Source organism: Silene latifolia, chromosome 9 (genome assembly GCF_048544455.1).
Source record: "Silene latifolia isolate original U9 population chromosome 9, ASM4854445v1, whole genome shotgun sequence".
Lineage (NCBI taxonomy): Eukaryota > Viridiplantae > Streptophyta > Magnoliopsida > Caryophyllales > Caryophyllaceae > Silene > Silene latifolia.
In genome coordinates, this window is record NC_133534.1 from 189,662,625 (window position 1) to 189,680,250 (window position 17,626).

The 17,626-nt window shown below is 37.3% G+C and overlaps 2 protein-coding genes across 7 annotated transcripts in view; both read right to left on the reverse strand.

Moving 5' to 3' along the window:
• Nucleotides 1-16,580, reverse strand: part of LOC141600327 (COX assembly mitochondrial protein 1-like) — a 34,422-nt gene extending 17,842 nt beyond the window's left edge. Inside the window, exons 1-5 of one of the 6 annotated variants that reach the window (XM_074420544.1) lie at nucleotides 16,197-16,580; nucleotides 16,047-16,099; nucleotides 14,600-14,704; nucleotides 14,372-14,485; nucleotides 7,601-7,886 (exon numbers count right to left, since the gene is read on the reverse strand). In XM_074420544.1, coding sequence (XP_074276645.1) covers nucleotides 14,393-14,485; nucleotides 14,600-14,704; nucleotides 16,047-16,091 — 243 coding nt within the window. In that variant the 5' untranslated portion in view covers nucleotides 16,092-16,099; nucleotides 16,197-16,580 and the 3' untranslated portion in view covers nucleotides 7,601-7,886; nucleotides 14,372-14,392. Of the gene's footprint in view, nucleotides 1-7,600; nucleotides 7,887-10,464; nucleotides 10,817-14,220; nucleotides 14,486-14,599; nucleotides 14,705-16,046; nucleotides 16,100-16,196 lie in introns of those variants that run through there. The other 5 variants (XM_074420546.1, XM_074420547.1, XM_074420549.1 and 2 more) reach the window with 5 other exon arrangements.
• LOC141602029 (uncharacterized) lies at nucleotides 11,196-12,314 on the reverse strand. Its single transcript, XM_074422337.1, has one exon. It carries the CDS (start codon nucleotides 12,312-12,314, stop codon nucleotides 11,196-11,198), a length of 1,119 nt encoding a protein of 372 aa, XP_074278438.1.
• Nucleotides 16,581-17,626: the final 1,046 nt, after the last annotated feature.

The window sequence follows — 17,626 nt, forward strand, 5'->3', positions numbered from 1 at the left end:
AAGTTTAGCTCTAACAAGAATTTATAAGAGAGACGTTAAAAATAGATTAATTGGAGGTGTTTAATATGGAATAGCTTTTGAGTTTTGAAGGGGGGAATGAAGATATGTACTAGCGGGAGGTGTTGTGGATAGAGATTAGGAGTGTGAGAGTTAGGGTTTTTAATTGGTCTCTAATTTGTTACTCGTATATGAATTGAGCAGCTTTTCAAGTGGAATGGATTGTGGTCTTGAGGGCTTGAGGTGGGAAATGGCTAATGGGCCGTTTTATGGCAAATTTAGGGCTATTAGCTAGCGGCAATTTCTAATTTAAAACGGGTATTTTTCGTTTTAAATTTAAGACTGGTTCCCATCATAAATTTAAGATATGCTAAATAGTCGATGTGGAATGTATAAGACAAAATCAAACCAATTTATAAAGAAATTGACATTCCATGACAAAGAAACTTTACAATATTTGTAATATTAAATTATGTAAGCAAATTTTCGTTCGTTAGTTGATATTAATTAGTATTTCAGAATATAATTTTATGGAATTCCGTTTTTAATATTTTGTAATTGAGTCAAATAGTATTTAAAACAAGTTTAATAAACAATCTCGTGCAATTTTGCACAGGTTAAAACTAATAAGAATAACAATAACAATAACAATAATAATAACAACAACAACAATAACAATAACAATAACAATAATAATAATAATAATAATAATAATAATAATAATAATAATAATAATAATAATTTAAGTTAATTTAAATTCGGATCCTATAAGTTTAGTTCAGATCCTATAAGTTCAGTTCATTTCAGATCCTATAAATTCAGTTCAGTTAAGATCCAATAAGTTCAGTTCAGTTCAGTTCAGATCCTATAAGTTCAGATCCTATAAGTTTAAGTTCAGTTCAGTTCAGTTCATATCCTATAAGTTCAGTTCAGTTCAGATCAGATATGTTTCAGTCCAAAAGAACAGGGCCTTATTTTATTTAATCAAAATAATTATTAATTTAAAATAAATTAATTATAAACATTAATTTAGGCTATCCAACAGGTGATTATGCGGGTGATAGACTATGATCCAAATCCCATCCTGAATTCGCCCATATCCATATCCCACCTTAAATTCAAAAAAAAGAAAAGAAAAAAGAAAATGTTATTCATATCCCAGCCATTTAATTTTGAGTGGATGGATATTCACATGATCAAGGATCAAGGTGACACTACCACCGTTAATTACGACTTATTACTAGGACAAATACTTGGGCTTGAAATATCCCGTCTTGGAAATTTTGAAAGGCGTAGATACTTTCAAGATTTAATACCAATTATCAACAAAAAAAACTAGGCACATGAATCAGAAATAGACAAAGCGACTAGTCAAGCAACCATTGTACGCAGGTGCACAATAGGAGCTTTTGAAGGTTGTTTCTAAGTGCTATCCAACGCCGTCAACATAATAGAGATTTAGTGTTTTTTTTTTCTCACAACCGGATGCATTCTCTTTTGCTCTTTTGGTACTCTCCATGAAAAACAAAATGGAGAGCAGCTCTCCTTGTGCTCTTAATGAAGAACAAATGAGTGTTACCTCTAGAGTTGAGTCATGACATGTGAGAGAGGAAGTTATTTGTTTGCAATTTTTTTATTTAAATGTAAACAAGATGGGGTAAGAACTTGAAATGGAGAACTTGTGAAAGAGCTTTGTTACTGCATGTGATTAAAATTAGTGTATGCTCTGCAGGTAATGAGTGTGTAAATGGATAACAAAATAGGAGATCTCCATATACTACTACCATTGTACATTCTCTAACAAACAATTGCTAATATATACTCATTTCAATAATCAAAACCGTTCAGCAAACTTCGGATTTAACAGATAAAGTACTATATATATATATATATATATATATATATATATATACCTACCTTACTAAAATATGGGTAAGGGATGTTACTATTCCTAATGAATAGTGTCTTTTTGGTTGACTTTGATTGACTTAGGTGCGGGCTTAAGATACCGGACAGAATAGGCGCAGATTCAAGGGAGTGGCCCAATTGCTCTGTTCAGCCCAGTAACTTCCTAAAGCTATCATTGCCACGTTTCGACATCGCCTTGATTGCTCCACACCTTATACAATCATCCTCATTCCTCCCAAGTTCTCTCCTCAATTATTTTGCTCCTTTCTCCATAAGCTTCCCACTCTCTTACATCACCTCTATTATTTTCTCCTCCATCAACCTCCTGTATCACGATTCTCGCTTCACATACACATTTGCTTCAAAAATTACAATTAGATCGTCACAAATCTCAGAAAGTCGGGATGTGTAAGTTTTCATCTTTCTCTTTGTACTTTGTAACTCCCTCTATTTTATTGTACTTATTCTTGATTCTAAAATTGTACATCATTAGAGGAACTGGATTAGAGGACACTCTTTAGATTCCTTATTGTTTCTCACTTGATTTGTTTATTCTAATCTAATCGTCATATTCTTGCTCTGATTAGTGCTTATATATGGAGTTTTTGGGGCTGTTGTTGCTGTTGTTGGTACCAATGATATAGCTCTAAGTTATTTAAAAGAGTTCGACAACTATGATGGTGACGAAGAGACCTGGGAGACGGGTAACCAGGTGGGAGACGGGTAACGAGGGTGGCCACAAATACAATACGTTTCCCTGGCTTCGATTGAGTTTATTTGGAAGTTCTCTATGTTATAATTTATGTTTTGTATTTTTGAAGAACATATGAAAAGAACAGGATTAAGAGGCAGAAAACTATTGTCTCCACTTTCGTCTGATTGTGGTTAAGTGTTGTATATATATCATGTGTGTATCTTAATTTCCTATTAGTTGGAATTTTGCTTTAATTTCTCTTCTATTTTATTAATTAGTGGCCTTCTGTATTTACAAGTAATAGTAGATATTTAGAAGATATGATTAAAGGACACCATTGAGAACTTAGTGGCCTACCTTCTCAAGGAAGTATATTGAACTGATAATAGTCACCTATTTCTTTCAACATCTCTGTGAGCACATCCTTCTCATTTTCACTCCTCGTTTCTCCAAACGTCCCAGTAAAGGAGTTACACAAGGCATGGTAGTAAGCATAAATTTGATCAAGTTGAGTGCCTGATCTATCTAAAATTATGGTTAGCAATCATGTTTTTGATATCTTGTGAGGTTTGATTATGTGTAAGTAGTTCAATAATAAGTAATGGAAGGGAAAGAAACAAGGAGCCTAGGTTCTGACTAAAGATATTATTAATAGAAAAACATTCTAGAGTCGGTTTCCTAAACTCATAATAGAAACATATGGGTCCTTGGTGCTAATAAGAGTCTTGTGTATTAAGATGGGTATGATCACGTCACAATATGTTGTAGCTGCGCTGACATTAGTTTTGATAAACCTGTCTAGATGTTGTCTAATTCCAAAATCATGTTTTTTTTTCTGCTTTGTTGTTAATTTGCTACCGGTTTCTTGGCCTATAATCTTCTTTGTGAATTTGGTAGTTGGATATATGATCGTATATCTTCTGTTTGTAGGTGCATTTGTACTTGAAGGACAACAGTTGAAGTAGGATATATGATCATATATCTTGTGTTTGTATGATCATATACCTTTGATTTGAGGTAGGATTTGGATGACGACGGTACAACTCAAATGCAACGACTAAAAAGTATTCGAAGCAACTCATGATTATGGTAAGTGGGTAATGATTTTTAAATCTTTGTGATTTGGTTTTTTATTTACTCTTATTTTGTCGGCTATAAGTTGAGTTTTTATGAGTTTCATGAGATTTTTGATTAATACATGGGTAAAAGAAAAACGGAAAACTTTTTAATTAGTGTTCCTGGTTTAAGGTGATAGGAGAGATCAGAGCAATACGCTGAGTCGCTGAGATGGTGTTAAGCTTGGATATCAGGACGAATACCAGGATCAAGGTATGTGACTTTTTTAATCTGATTTCAATTTGAGTTGGTACATTATAGCGATTGTGTAGTCAGCGTAGTCATCGACGGGCTGAGGACAATGCTGCAGCGACAACGATCAATTTATGCATCCATTCATATTGTTTTTGGTTTGTGTTAAGCTTTTTACTCTTGGTCCGAAAGTATGTAGGTTATGTAAGTTATTTTAAAGTTCCATTTTTGAGAAAGATTTTGTTTGTTTGCTGATGTTTTAGGAAAAGGAAATACTTTGAGACACAAAAGGAAAATAAAGAGTTTGGATGTTGTAGGACCATTGTACTGCAGACTGTACCATGTTTAAAGTGGTCTCAAAGTTACTGTAAGTGTGTTCAGGTTCTACTGAGATGAAAATTTTGATATTGTAGTAGTATAGACATTGTATTAGTTTTTCTTTGAGCATTTGAGTTGAGAATCTGTCAGTAGAAGTGAAATTATAAAGTTTATTTGCAGTTGAATTAGTTTTATTTATAGAGGGATAATTCATTTGGTATATTGTGTGGATGATCGGAATTTAAAGGCATTCGGTGGCGGGGTATTTTACTGAGTGTAATTGAAGTTGAACACTCTTTAGCATGGAAAAAAGGAATATCAATTACAGATATAACAATCGGAAAATATATTTCACTCGAAGATAGTGCGATATCTAACTATCGAAACTTTTTTTGGGTGCGAGAGAAGGGCTAGGCCACTAACTAACGGAACTTTAAAAAGGTGTGTTTATGCAAGAAGGCGGCAACTAGAACCGAGTTAACATACAGGGTGAAAATTAAGTTTAGACGTACTTTTGTTATTCATCTCTACATTTAAGTTTTAATACCTGGGTGGTGGGATGAATTCTCAGAACAACTTAAAATTAGTATGCTATGCTTTTGTTTTATGTTCCCACTCGCTGAGTCACGAGGCATTTTCAATTGGGTTTACCTCTTGAAGCTATAATAAAGATTATATTTTTGATAGTGATAAATAAATTAAGTATAACGAATCACAATCTAATGGTGATAATTATCTTTCTGTAGGTAACAGACTTGGTCTCTTTCGAATAATATTTTTACCGTCTATGAAAGTGACTATATAAACTCTCTTAATTATAAAGAAATGATAATAGTATCACTGCTAAAGAAGATTCTGATAATAATAACAATAGTTACATATTTAATTCTCAAAAAAAGAAATCATTTGAGTTATATTTATAATTCTAACTCTAATTCTTATGTGGTCAGATTTTGAGGTTATTTAGTGAATTTGCATTTCGGTCTGAAGGACTGATCAGTCTGAGGCAAAGAAAAAACTTGGTGCGGCTAACCTGCAGTTGCAGCAGTTATGGTATCGTACTGTTACATTGAGTCACATAATCTCCCTTTTAGACCAGGTCGAGGGACTATCTAAGGTATATACTATTCATGAACATTGTATGTAAATGCTACTATCTTATGCGTTCAAGTGTTTCCATGTATTCTCTTACAATTAATGTTTGTCCTTCCCTTGATTAATATATATGGATTACATTACATGAGTTCTCACTCAAACAAGGACTCGCTTCATGATCTAGCTGCTAACTTTTGATCATTTGTTAGAACTTTACTTTGAAGCTAAGCATTTCTATGTCGCTCGCTGTTCTTTTCTTGACATTATTGCAACTTTGTAGGTGTCTATAACGTGAGGTGAATTTATGATCGTATTAACAGGAAACTAGAATTTGATAAATAACTCCCTTTAATATATGTTTATGAGTTTCAACGGTGATAATACAATCAGTTTGACGCTTGTTGTATGACTCGAATCTCTTTGTTTTTAAACGTAAAATAAGTTTGTTAGGGACCAATGATATCTCTTTAGAAAAAAAGTTTAACAGTGACAGTTCAGAATATCGCTTAGCTATACATAATAATGTTATCTTAGATGTGTGTAAAATATCAATCTTTTGTAATGATAGTACTTTGGGCAAGATTTATTTAACTTGCGCTCTGTGACAATGATCTCATACTATTAATATAGAAAGAGAGGGGTAATTGGTCATTACGTTACTATTTTTAGCAACTGTACACGAGAGAGGGAGTGGGAAAGAGGTCAGTGTGTTGATTTTTTTAACAAATATATAAGAGGAGGGAAGGGGGGGGGGGTGATGTCATTATGTTGCTAGTTTTAGCAAATGTACATGAGACGTCATTGCGTTAGTTTTAGCAAATGTAAATGCGACCGGAGGAGAGCGTGTGAGGTAGTTTTAACAGCTAATAAGAGATTTGTATGGCATCGACAATGTATTCCAACTTTAGGTATGATTGCAATAGTTTTTGCGTATTCTCTTCTTTCTGAATTTGCCTATTTGCCTTTGTTTAAGTAATTAAATTGCACTTAGGAGCGGATTTTTCGACTATGTTGCGGTATTTGAGTTTTCGATTATGTTGCGTTAATTGAGGTTTTGTCCAGCTTATTGTGAATTGTTCTCTGATGGAAGTACCTTATATTTTGTTTTTAAAAAAGATGGACAAAACCCAAAAAAAGAACTCAGAAAGGCAGTGAGAGCTCTTGAGCTGCCTTCATGACACGGAGTGAGGTTGATCAACTTGAGGATGACTATCTTTGGAGAAAGTATGGCCAAGAAAAACTGTCAAAACAACCCTTTTCCGAGGTATCCTGTGTCTTACTTTTCGTACCAAGTAGCATGTTTGTTTAAAGACTTTTGAGGGTTTCACATCAATTGTGTTGACTTGGGGTTATGTATATAACGATATGTAACTAAAATACCAAAGTGGTCAAGGTATGTTGCAGGTTACCCGTAGTACGTAAGAGCGATGAGGATGCCATGAAGGGATGGAATTGAAGCAACAAAATTGCGGTTAACAAATTTCACGTCTTGTTAGTTGAATGTTTTATTGGTTTGTAATGTAGCTATAACATATGAACTACAATTTTTGATGTAATTTAAACATAATTTTTGATCTCGTATTGGAATTGGGGCATGTGCAGCATGTTCACCTAACGTTATTTATATTAAATGCCAAAATGTAGGTTTTTTTCAAACCATGATAAAAACTATAGGATTTCCTTTGCTTTTACTCCGATTACATTCCTCAAAAAATGAATCTTGCGCTTGTAATGAATGAATTACAACCTTGATAGAAGTACATATGAATCCAACCTTCCGTGGAGAAATGTCTACTCTATAATAAAATTGGCTTTTTACCCTTTTTAGAGATGGTTGTAAGATATAGTGGCCTCAATTGTGCGTGTCCTCTATAGCGAGTTTCATGACATCGTCATGCCGAAAGTATAAAATTATGCGGTGAAACTATCTTAGAGTATGGCGCGCGAAGCGCGCCGTACAACAACTAGTATATATATATATATATATATATATATATATATATATATATATATATATATATATATATATATATATTTCAAAGATAATACAGGAGACGATCTCACACATTACATTTTGTGATACTGTTCTATTTACCCATCAAATATCCAATTATATTTTATTACAATCCTATTTATTGAGCAAGACAGGGCCATACTTCAAGGTCATACAATTAAACTGAAAAGTGCCTGGACAACTCTAGGTCTCTATGCTAGGTGAATGCGTACACAAATATAGCCACCGTTGAATTATGTAAACCTTGGTCATGTAAAAGCTATATGTCGATGTCAATGTATTTTGTATTGAATAATTTCGTGTGTGTCAATTACAAGATGACGTGCATATATATATACACTTACAAGAGACATTAGGAAAAACCCTACATAAGATATGGGTATCGACCCAATATGACAGAATATGGAAAAATACCAAAATACAAATATTCGGACTATAGAAAATATCTCAACACCCCCCTCAAGTTGGAGCGTGGGGATCAACGACGCCCAATTTGGAGAGTAGATAAGCAAATTGACGTTCTCCCAAAGCCTTCGTAAGAATATCTGCAAGCTGATCAGATGTATGAACATAAGCAGGTTGAATAAGACCATCGCGAATAGCATCACGTACAAAATGACAATCGATCTCAATATATTTAGTACGCTCATGAAAAACCGGATTACGAGAGATGTGTAAAGCCGCTTTATTATCGCAATGAAGAAGAGCTGGAGAACGGGTCGAGACGCGCAAAAATTGTAAAATACCTGCAACCATTTAACTTCACAGGTCGCAGCACGCATAGCGCGATATTCGGATTCAGCGGAAGAGAGTGACACCGTGGGCTGTTTCTTAGTCTTCCAAGAGATCGGTGTTCCACCCAACAAGACAAAATACGCAGTTAGCGAGCGCCTTGTAATAGGACAATTGCTCCTATCCGCGTCACAATAAACTGGCATAGCAAGAGAAGTACGATGCTGAAACAACAAACCTTGTCCCGGTTGATTTTTGAGATACCGTACAACACGCAGAGCCGCTTGCCAATGCGTCTCTCATGGGGCATGCATACAACAAGATAAAATATGGACGCTGTAGGATAAATCGGGACGGGTGTTGGTCAAGTAAATCAGACGACCCACCAAACGACGATAGACTTCTGGGTTCGTAATCAATGCATCATTAGCTAAACCAAGCTTATGATTTTGTTCAAGTGGAATAGAAGAAGGACGTGCACCAAGAAGACCAGTCTCTGTTAAAATGTCAAGGGCATACTTTCGTTGATAAAGAAAAATACCAGAGCTGCTCCTTGCAACTTCAAGACCTAAAAAATATTTTAGAGGACCCAAATCTTTCATGTGAAAACAAGTACTGAGGTAATCTTTGACACGTCGAATACCGTCCGCATCATTTCCTCCGATGACTAAATCATCCACATATACCAAAATAAAAACCTCAACATCACCATTTTGATAACAAAATAGCGAATAATCCGACAGGCACTGTCGGAAACCAAAAGCCAAGAGTGAATCAGATAATTTCTCGAACCAACACCGAGACGCTTGACGGAGTCCATATAAGGACTTCTTAAGGCGACATACTTTACCCGGCTGATCAACAAAATAGCCATGTGGTAAACGCATGTAAACCTCCTCATCCAGATCACCATGAAGGAAGGCATTATGAACATCCATTTGATGTAATTCCCAATTTCGCACTGCAGCAACAGCTAAAAAAACCCGTACAGTAACCATCTTAGCAGTGGGTGCAAATGTTCCAAAAAAATCAATACCTGCCCCTTGTCTATTCCCAAGAATGACGAGACGAGCCTTAAACCTCTCAACCGAACCGTCTGCCTTCAATTTGATTTTGTAAACCCATTTATTTCCAATGGCTTTCTTACCAACAGGTAAGTCAACGATGTCCCATGTACCATTTCGAACTAATGCATCAAGTTCGGCATTCATGGCATCACACCATCGTGAATCTTTTACGGCTTCGCGAAAACTGGTCGGCTCATGACAATTATCAACGGCTGCTAAAAAAGCACGATGACGCAAAGAAAATTTATTACAACAAACAACATGTGCTAAAGGAAATGGCATACCTGAAGAAGTCGATGGAGAGTGTGAGCTGGTGGAAGGGCTATAATCTTCTAAATCAGTAAGTACACGCGCTGCTCCCGTCACATACTCATCTTTACTATACTTAGACCAGGGAATATGAGGTCGCTTACCACGCCCAAGTTCAGGTGCAACCGGATCATTAACAAGAGGCACCTCCTCATCCACGGCTACCCCTTGATCCACGGCTGCCCCTTGATCCACGGCTGGCCCTTGACCCGTAGCTGCCCCTGTATCCTCGGCAGCTCCAACTACACGTTCTCCCTCATCCGACTCCCTTTCATCGTCATCAAAAATACCATCATTCACAGGTGTATTAGTTAAAATAAATTCACCTTCATCACCAATGGATACACTGTCATTCGTATCATGCTCTGCGGCTGGTGTACCATTTGTATGGAGAAACGGGAATTTAAATTCATCAAAAACGACATCACGGGAAATAAAATATTATTTGGTCTCCAAATCATAAACTTCCCAACCTTTCTTACCAAATGGGTAACCGACAAAAATACAACGCCTACTACGAGATGCAAATTTATCGCCATCTTTTCTAGGATGCTTGACATAACATAGGCATCCAAAAGTACGCAAATTATCATAACTAGGAAGTTTGGCAAATAATACCTCATACAGAGTCTTTCCTTGGAGCAAGACAGAAGGAGTACGATTAATTAAATAACCTGCTGTCAAAACACATTCTCCCCAAAACTCCACTAGTAAGCCCGCCTGAAACCGTAGCGCCCTAGCAACATTGAGAATGTGACGGTGTTTTCTTTCCACCCGTCCATTCTGTTGTGAAGTACCAACACAAGTAGTTTGATGTATTGTGCCTTGTGTGTTAAAATAATTTTCTAAACAAGTGAATTCCGTTCCATTATCGGCACGAATAATCTTAACATTAGCATCAAACTGCCTCTTAGCCATGACCACAAAATTTTGCAAGAGTTGAGCAACTTCACTTTTTGCTTTAAGCAAATAGACCCAAACACCACGAGAAAAATCATCCACAATGGTAAAAAAATATCGACTACCGCAAGAAGAAGTAACTCGATAATCGCCCCATAAATCACAATGGATAAGCTCAAAAATGGAAGTAGCTTTATTTTTACTAATAACAAACTTTTCTCTTGTTTGTTTGGCACGTAAACAAATGTCACAAAGCGAAGTATCATGCTTACTAGACTTATTATGATCAATAAAAGGTAATAAATTTACTACTCTTCTCGAAGGATGGCCTAGTCGACGATGCCAAAACTCTACATCATCGTTGATGGCAGCGTGTACCACAGCAGTGTGTACCTCTACCATCGACCCTCCTTCCAGAAGATATAGCCTTCCTTGTTGCTCACACTTGTCAATCGTCTTCTTCGATATGCGGTCCTAGATTACACAAGTAGCGTTAGTAAATTTAACTTCACAATCAATGTCCTTTGATAACTGAAATATAGACACCAAATTGCAATTAAAATCTGGGACAAACAAAACATGTGTCAAATGTAAATTTCCACCAATAGAAACCGTTCCTTCTTTAGTTTTTTTCGAAAATTTCCCATTGGGAAGGGCAACCATACAGGCATCAATCTCCTGCACGTCTCGTAATAAAGAGAAATTTCCTGTCATGTGGTGCGTTGCACCGGAATCAAGAAGCCACAAATCTGTGTGGTCTGTCTTACCATTCATCCTAATTTTCGAAGAAGATGCCTTGGTATGATTCACATAAGCATCCCATTGCTCCTTCGGAATGCTTACAAACTGCTCTTTATTGTCCACCGTCTTCATTGATGCGTGCTGCTGCTGCACTTCCACGGCCAGGTCCCGTGCTGCTGCTGCTTCCCCCACGGCCGCCATTGCCTCTGCCCCTCTCACGCCAGCCCTTTGGGTATCCAATGAGTTCAAAGCATGACTTCTTTAGATGACCCCATTTGTTGCAGTGATCACATTTGGGGCGTCCTTCATTGGTCTCTTTCTCTTCTCCCTCTGGTGTGCGAGTAGAGGGTGTATATCGAGCCGCAAAACCACCAACAGGTGCTCCTCTGTTTTCAGTGCTACGTGCGCCATTTAAAGGAACGAGCTTGCCTTTGACGCCCTCTTCCTGAATCAGCGTGGAGTATGCGCGGTTGAGAGATGGGAGGGGTTCCTGTAGCAGTAAATTTGAAACCACAGTGGAATAGGCCGAGTCTATACCTAACAAGAAAGCGTGTAATTTGTCTTCATCTCGCTTCTTGTCAAGTTGTTTATTCAATCCACACTTACAACCACCACAAGTGCAAGTAGGTTGACGATCAAATTTATCGAGTTCATCGCAAAGTTTCTTGAGGCGCCCCAAATACTCAGTAATTGTCTCCTTTTCACCTTTCTTGCAAGCCATGATCGAGCCTTTTGTCCTGTGCAATTTCGGACCATTACCAACGCTAAAGCGTTGCTCAATATCGTCCCACAAAACTTTCGCTTCTTCCACATAAGAAATAGAAGACCCCAAATCCGGGTCAATGCAATTGAATATCCAATTTACCACCATCGCATTAACCATGTACCAGTCCTCAAGTTCATCCGAACCATCAGCGGGTTTTTTGATTGACCGGTCAATGAAGCCGGTTTTCTTCTTTGAGCGCAAGACTCCACGCAATTTTAATGCCCATTCATCATAATTGTCGCCTTTCAGGGTAATAACTATCAATTTATCACCCGCTTTATCAGAGGTAGAAAGAAAATAAGGACTGAGTTTACCGTCTTTCGTCATGGGAATTGAATCGGAATCAGAATCGGAGGAACTGACGTCTCCTTGAGTTGCTGCAGAATCGTGAACGTCTCCTTGAGTTGTTGCGGAATCGTGAACGGAACCGGAGGTATGAACTTCTCCGTCAATTTTAGTGCTCATAAAAAAAACTAGAATGACCTAGCTCTGATTACCATGTAAAAGCTATATGTCGATGTGAATGTATTTTGTATTGAATAATTTCGTGTGTGTCAATTACAAGATGACGTGCATATGGGTATCGACCCAATATGACAGAATATGGAAAAATACCAAAATACAAATATACGGACTATAGAAAATATCTCAACAGGTCATAAAATTTTCAACTATCTCTAGGTCTCTATGCTAGGTGACGTGCATATATATATATATATATATATATATATATATATATATATATATAGATTTAGGATCCGGTGAGAACGATCACTCGGTGCAAACGGTGAGAACACACCTCATCTGATAAACAACTCGCTGTCTCACGTGTGATTGCATAAAAATCCAAAACCAACTCACTACCCTTATCCTTTTATTTCTTCTTCCCTGCTCCATTAAATCCCCCTATCACCTATCATCACCTGTTGACCCCAACTGCCATCGTCGCCGGCAACGATCACCAACACTGACGGCTAACACCGTAAACTTCTCTAATACCGACGCAATTCTATGAATTTCATTCAACATTTCGAACCACAACGTTCCTCACCCTCATCCCTGATTAAAGACCACCACCACCAATTATCTTAGCTTCCGACCAACCAACAAAAACTACAAGTCCCTTTGACGGCAACGTCGGTGACCCATCAAGCACCCTATGCCGGAGAATCTCATGACTGCAGTCCACCATATCACCCCTAAACCATCGGTCAACAACGACACAACTTGTTTCGTTGCAGCTGAGTTATTGACAAAACCACGGGTCGACGCAACTTTTGATAGTGTCGCGGGCGTCACGGGGTTCCTCGCGCTGCTAATGGTGGTGGATGAGATTGTGTGATGTTAGGCTGACGGAATCGGACAGGGAATCTTTGGTCGAATTGGGAAATGGCAGACGGGTCGTCGCCGATGGCGACTACCTCACTTCCCCCCCTTCGTTGGTTTCCTGTCAATTTATGTATCTACACTAATTTTTGATGTATCTAATCATTAATTTAATGTATCTTACCATAGATACACAAAAGTAATTACTAGGTACATTAAAATTGGATTGAGATACATCAATTTAGAAACCAGATACATTAATTTTGTGTAGCTCAATTTGATTTTGTAGCTCAAATTGATAATGGTTGGAAGGAGAAAGCTAATGTGCTGATGAAGAAGAAATCTTTGTCCAGTGTGCGTGCGACAGGGTCTGAGACTGTTGAGGGTCGGTTGATGATAGCGATTGTCGGTGAAACGTTGCTTACCGGAGCTCCAGCGGCATCAATGTCAGAGTTATGTAATGCTTAATAGAGATTGGGTGTGTGGTAACTGGTATTATCTTAATAAAGGATTTATATATTAAATTAAACCCCATCACTTTTTGCATCGGGGATGCTCGATGGTGTTCATGGACTTTGCTGGTTATCGCCTCCACTGGCTACGACATTAGATGAGTGGTGATGGGGGATATATAAGGGGTGGTTTGGGGTTGAAGAGACAGGGGAGCTGGCGTCTGGTGGCGGTGCTATTTGCCGGTGGCTGGTAGTGGTGGGAGCTCGTCAGAATGTCTCCATGGTGGTGATTGTCGGCGGTTGTTGGTGGTGGTCGTGGATGGATATAAGGGAGATTTGGGTTTGGTTGTGTCGTTAAAATTGGGGTTGGTAGCGTCAGACTTTTGGTTGAAGATGTAGTGTCAATGTTATTGTGTAGTTCGTTCTCACCGTTTGCACCGAGTGATCGTTTGCACCGGATCTTGACTCTATATATATATATATATATATATACACTTCAAGGTCATATGATTAAACTGAAAAGTGCCTGGACAAGTCCTTGAACCTCGGACAACTCTAGGTCTCTATGCTAGGTGAAAGCGAACACAAATATAGCCATCGTTGAATTATGTAAACCTTGGTCATAAAATTTTCAACTGTCTTATTTAATATGGGTTCAAGTACCACCACCCAATATGCAGCTACGCCACTCTAACTACATGTCTCACAGTTTCTATATGTAAGACGGATTCATAGAAGACTAACCGGAATAATAGTGAACCCTTGTTAAGTTTGTTCTGCAGTTTCTCTTCTGTAAGCTTGCAGTATCTCTTTCCGCTTCTTGCTCTCTTCAAAATTAGCCTTTCGCTTTGCAGCTTTCTGAGAAGAACAAAAGACAATTCTGAATGTTTGTATTAATGCACAAAGAAGCTCAGGAACACCAGACCAAAATGAACGAAAGAGCACATCAAATAAAAGAATAAGCATTGTTACCTCTTGCCTAAAGCAACGGTCAAGCTTAATTTTAAGTTCTGTGCAGCTACCAAAAAACTTGCCATATGGGTATTCCGCATGACATTTCTGGAAATCCTCAATTATCTACACAGCAGACCCGACAGCATCATGAATATCGTTGATCTCTTAAAACAAAAATTCGACAACAGAACAAACAAGTGTAAAAATATTAGGTCAAAGCATAACTTATCATTAATGGTTACTTAGTAGTTACCACAATCTCCTTCCAAAAGAAAACAGCAACTGATCAAATCTAACTAACTAATATGGCACAAGTTTGAATGAACGAGGAGCTGATCATCTATCCCATTCCATGTCCCATGCTCTGCCCAATAATCTTCTTTTAACAAATTAGAAACTTGATATAATTTACAGGAGTATATTATACAGTTATACGGAGTATATGTTAAAGCGTGCTGTGTCAAGAAGAGAACAAGAGATGAGAAACATAGATGCGACAGAGTTGGTGCTCTAGAATGTATGTCTTAAGACAAAAGGGGGGATGTCAATCAGAATTGCGCTAAAATACAAAAATGAGAGGAGAACGATAACAAAAAAAACTAGAAATGGAGAGAACACAAAAAAAAAGCTATTTTGATAACTCACGCTTTGTTCGTTAACACTTTGAGTCAGGGTTTTCTGTTTTCAGTATACTTAAAGTGGTTTCTGTTGTTTATTTCTCATTCTCAATGAACTGATTTTAATCACTAAAGTCTAGTAGTCCATTTAGGAACTTAACGGATGTCCGCTCATGAAGCCATTTTCACCTCTTCAGTCTCTGCCGACTCACCATTATCAATGTCGCGTTTCCTTTGACTGTTATATCAAGATCTTCTGGATGAATCCCAAAACTTGCTAAAACTCTTGGTAGTTGGTATAATGAATTGAACTGTGACAAAGTACCATCACCTTAACCTGCCTACTTGAATCCTTCAATTCCCCACCCTTCCCACCTTTCCCTATATCTATTCACATTATAACATATGAAAATTTTGGTGCTTCAGCTTCGGTAGATGTCTTGACAATCATCGCCAAAGGTTTAATCAGTCCCAAAACTTGCTAAAACTCTAGAATGTATGTCTTGACATTATAACATGTGAAAATGCTGCCCACAGGGACAGTAAAAAAAAAAGAGAAAAGGAAGGGAGTTCCTAATCACATTTAATAAAACAGCTCCGAGAAAATTTTAGATATGCTACGAAAAGGAAACCATCAAAGACATTACCAAATGCAGCAAAAGTTAGAACATCATGTAGCTACCAATTTTCTTGACAATCATCGTCAAAGGTTTAATCAGTTTTATTCTATGTTTCAGTTTGGCTCACAGAAAATAGAATATAGATAATAAAGAAAAGAAAGAAGCCAAACTAAGGCATGTGACATAAGACTAGAGACAAAGCTGTAGAAGCAAAGGGATCGAACTTACTTCAGCGCACATTGGATGTTTGTGTAACGTCAAAGGTGGATGCATCTTCTAAGCTAGAAATAAAAAAAAAAAAATCAGATTTATTAGTATAGAAGATCATTGTGAAGAAAACTGAAATTGATAGTAACCAGAACAGAGGTGATGATGAACCTTAGACGGTGATTTCACTTGAACAGATAGAGGACTCTAAGAATCCCCTGACAATGAGTGTTGAGAGCTGGAAATCTCCTGACAATGAGCGTTGAGACCTGGAGAGGCAAAAGAACCTGAGCACCATAAAATAATTAACTTTACAAAAATAGAATACATCTTCTTGCACTCATTCTTCGCCCAACACTAAAACTTAATACCTACTTAATCCCCTTCCCTTCTCTCCCTTTTGCTCTTTTTTGTTTTGTGCAGTATTACATGATTTTTCGAACTTTTTGATTAAACCTCCTTATATTTTTTTAGCACTATTGGAATATGTGACGGTTTCAAAAGATGAGATTTATGTCAGCAGACCCAAAATCAATTTAGGATTAAGGGTCTGATGTTGCTCTATTCGAACAAAGATTAAGGTCACAACTCAAAAAACTTGGTTACCACATTCGCGCAACTCCTATTGAATCACGAATCTATTGGAGCGTATTCTATCATGAATCATACATATATCACACACTCTAACAAGGGAAAACGCCGAATCGGATATTATGTATGCATAACGAATATAACCATGTCAAGAACAATTTGATACTGCTTTTACTTGGTAAAATATGTAAATGAATATTCATTCATACGCTCAAAGAACGAGCCACGTACCAAGGACTATTACACTATCTTCCTCATTTCTAACTCCCATCATCATCGCTCTCCTCCATCTTCTAATTCATTTAAGCTCGATTATCCCCTTAATAATTACCTTCATTCTAAGCGAACCGGTAAAGTACCGCCAAGGCGGAGCAAAGGGATATGATGTATGCAGTCTTACAAGTGAGCAGTGATCAAATTCAATCATACGCGACAAGATCATTCATAGAGCATGAAGATACAAGGATCAATGAGGAGGTAGAAAATATGGCAATTTCATCAAATTATTAATCAACAAATAAATAAACGAAATAGAAAAGAATGTCGTGAAGCATTTTGAATACAACATAAAATCAACAAACTGAGAGCGAGACAGAGATAGTGGTGGAAGTTTGGAACCTGTCTTAAATTTCTCAGTCACCGGAAAAAAAATGCGATTTTCCACTTAAGTTTCTTTTTGGTCAAACACCACCTTTAATATATGGCACTTTATAAAACACCACTTTCAAATTTTTTTTTGGTTTTTTACCACCTTTTAAATTTTGTTTTTGTTAAACAGTACCAAATGGCCGGAGATTGATTAAAATTAAAATAATTCTGGCATTGACTTCATATTCGACTACCTCCTCACCCCGTCACTTTCCTTCCTCACCATTAATCCATTATCACCCTCTTTCCTCGACACTCCTTCACTCTCCTTCCTTTGTCTTCACATTTTTCTCTTTTATTATGAGTTTGTGTTGGTATCTAATGTTTCATTTTCCTCTAATTATCTTTACCAATTTCTTAAT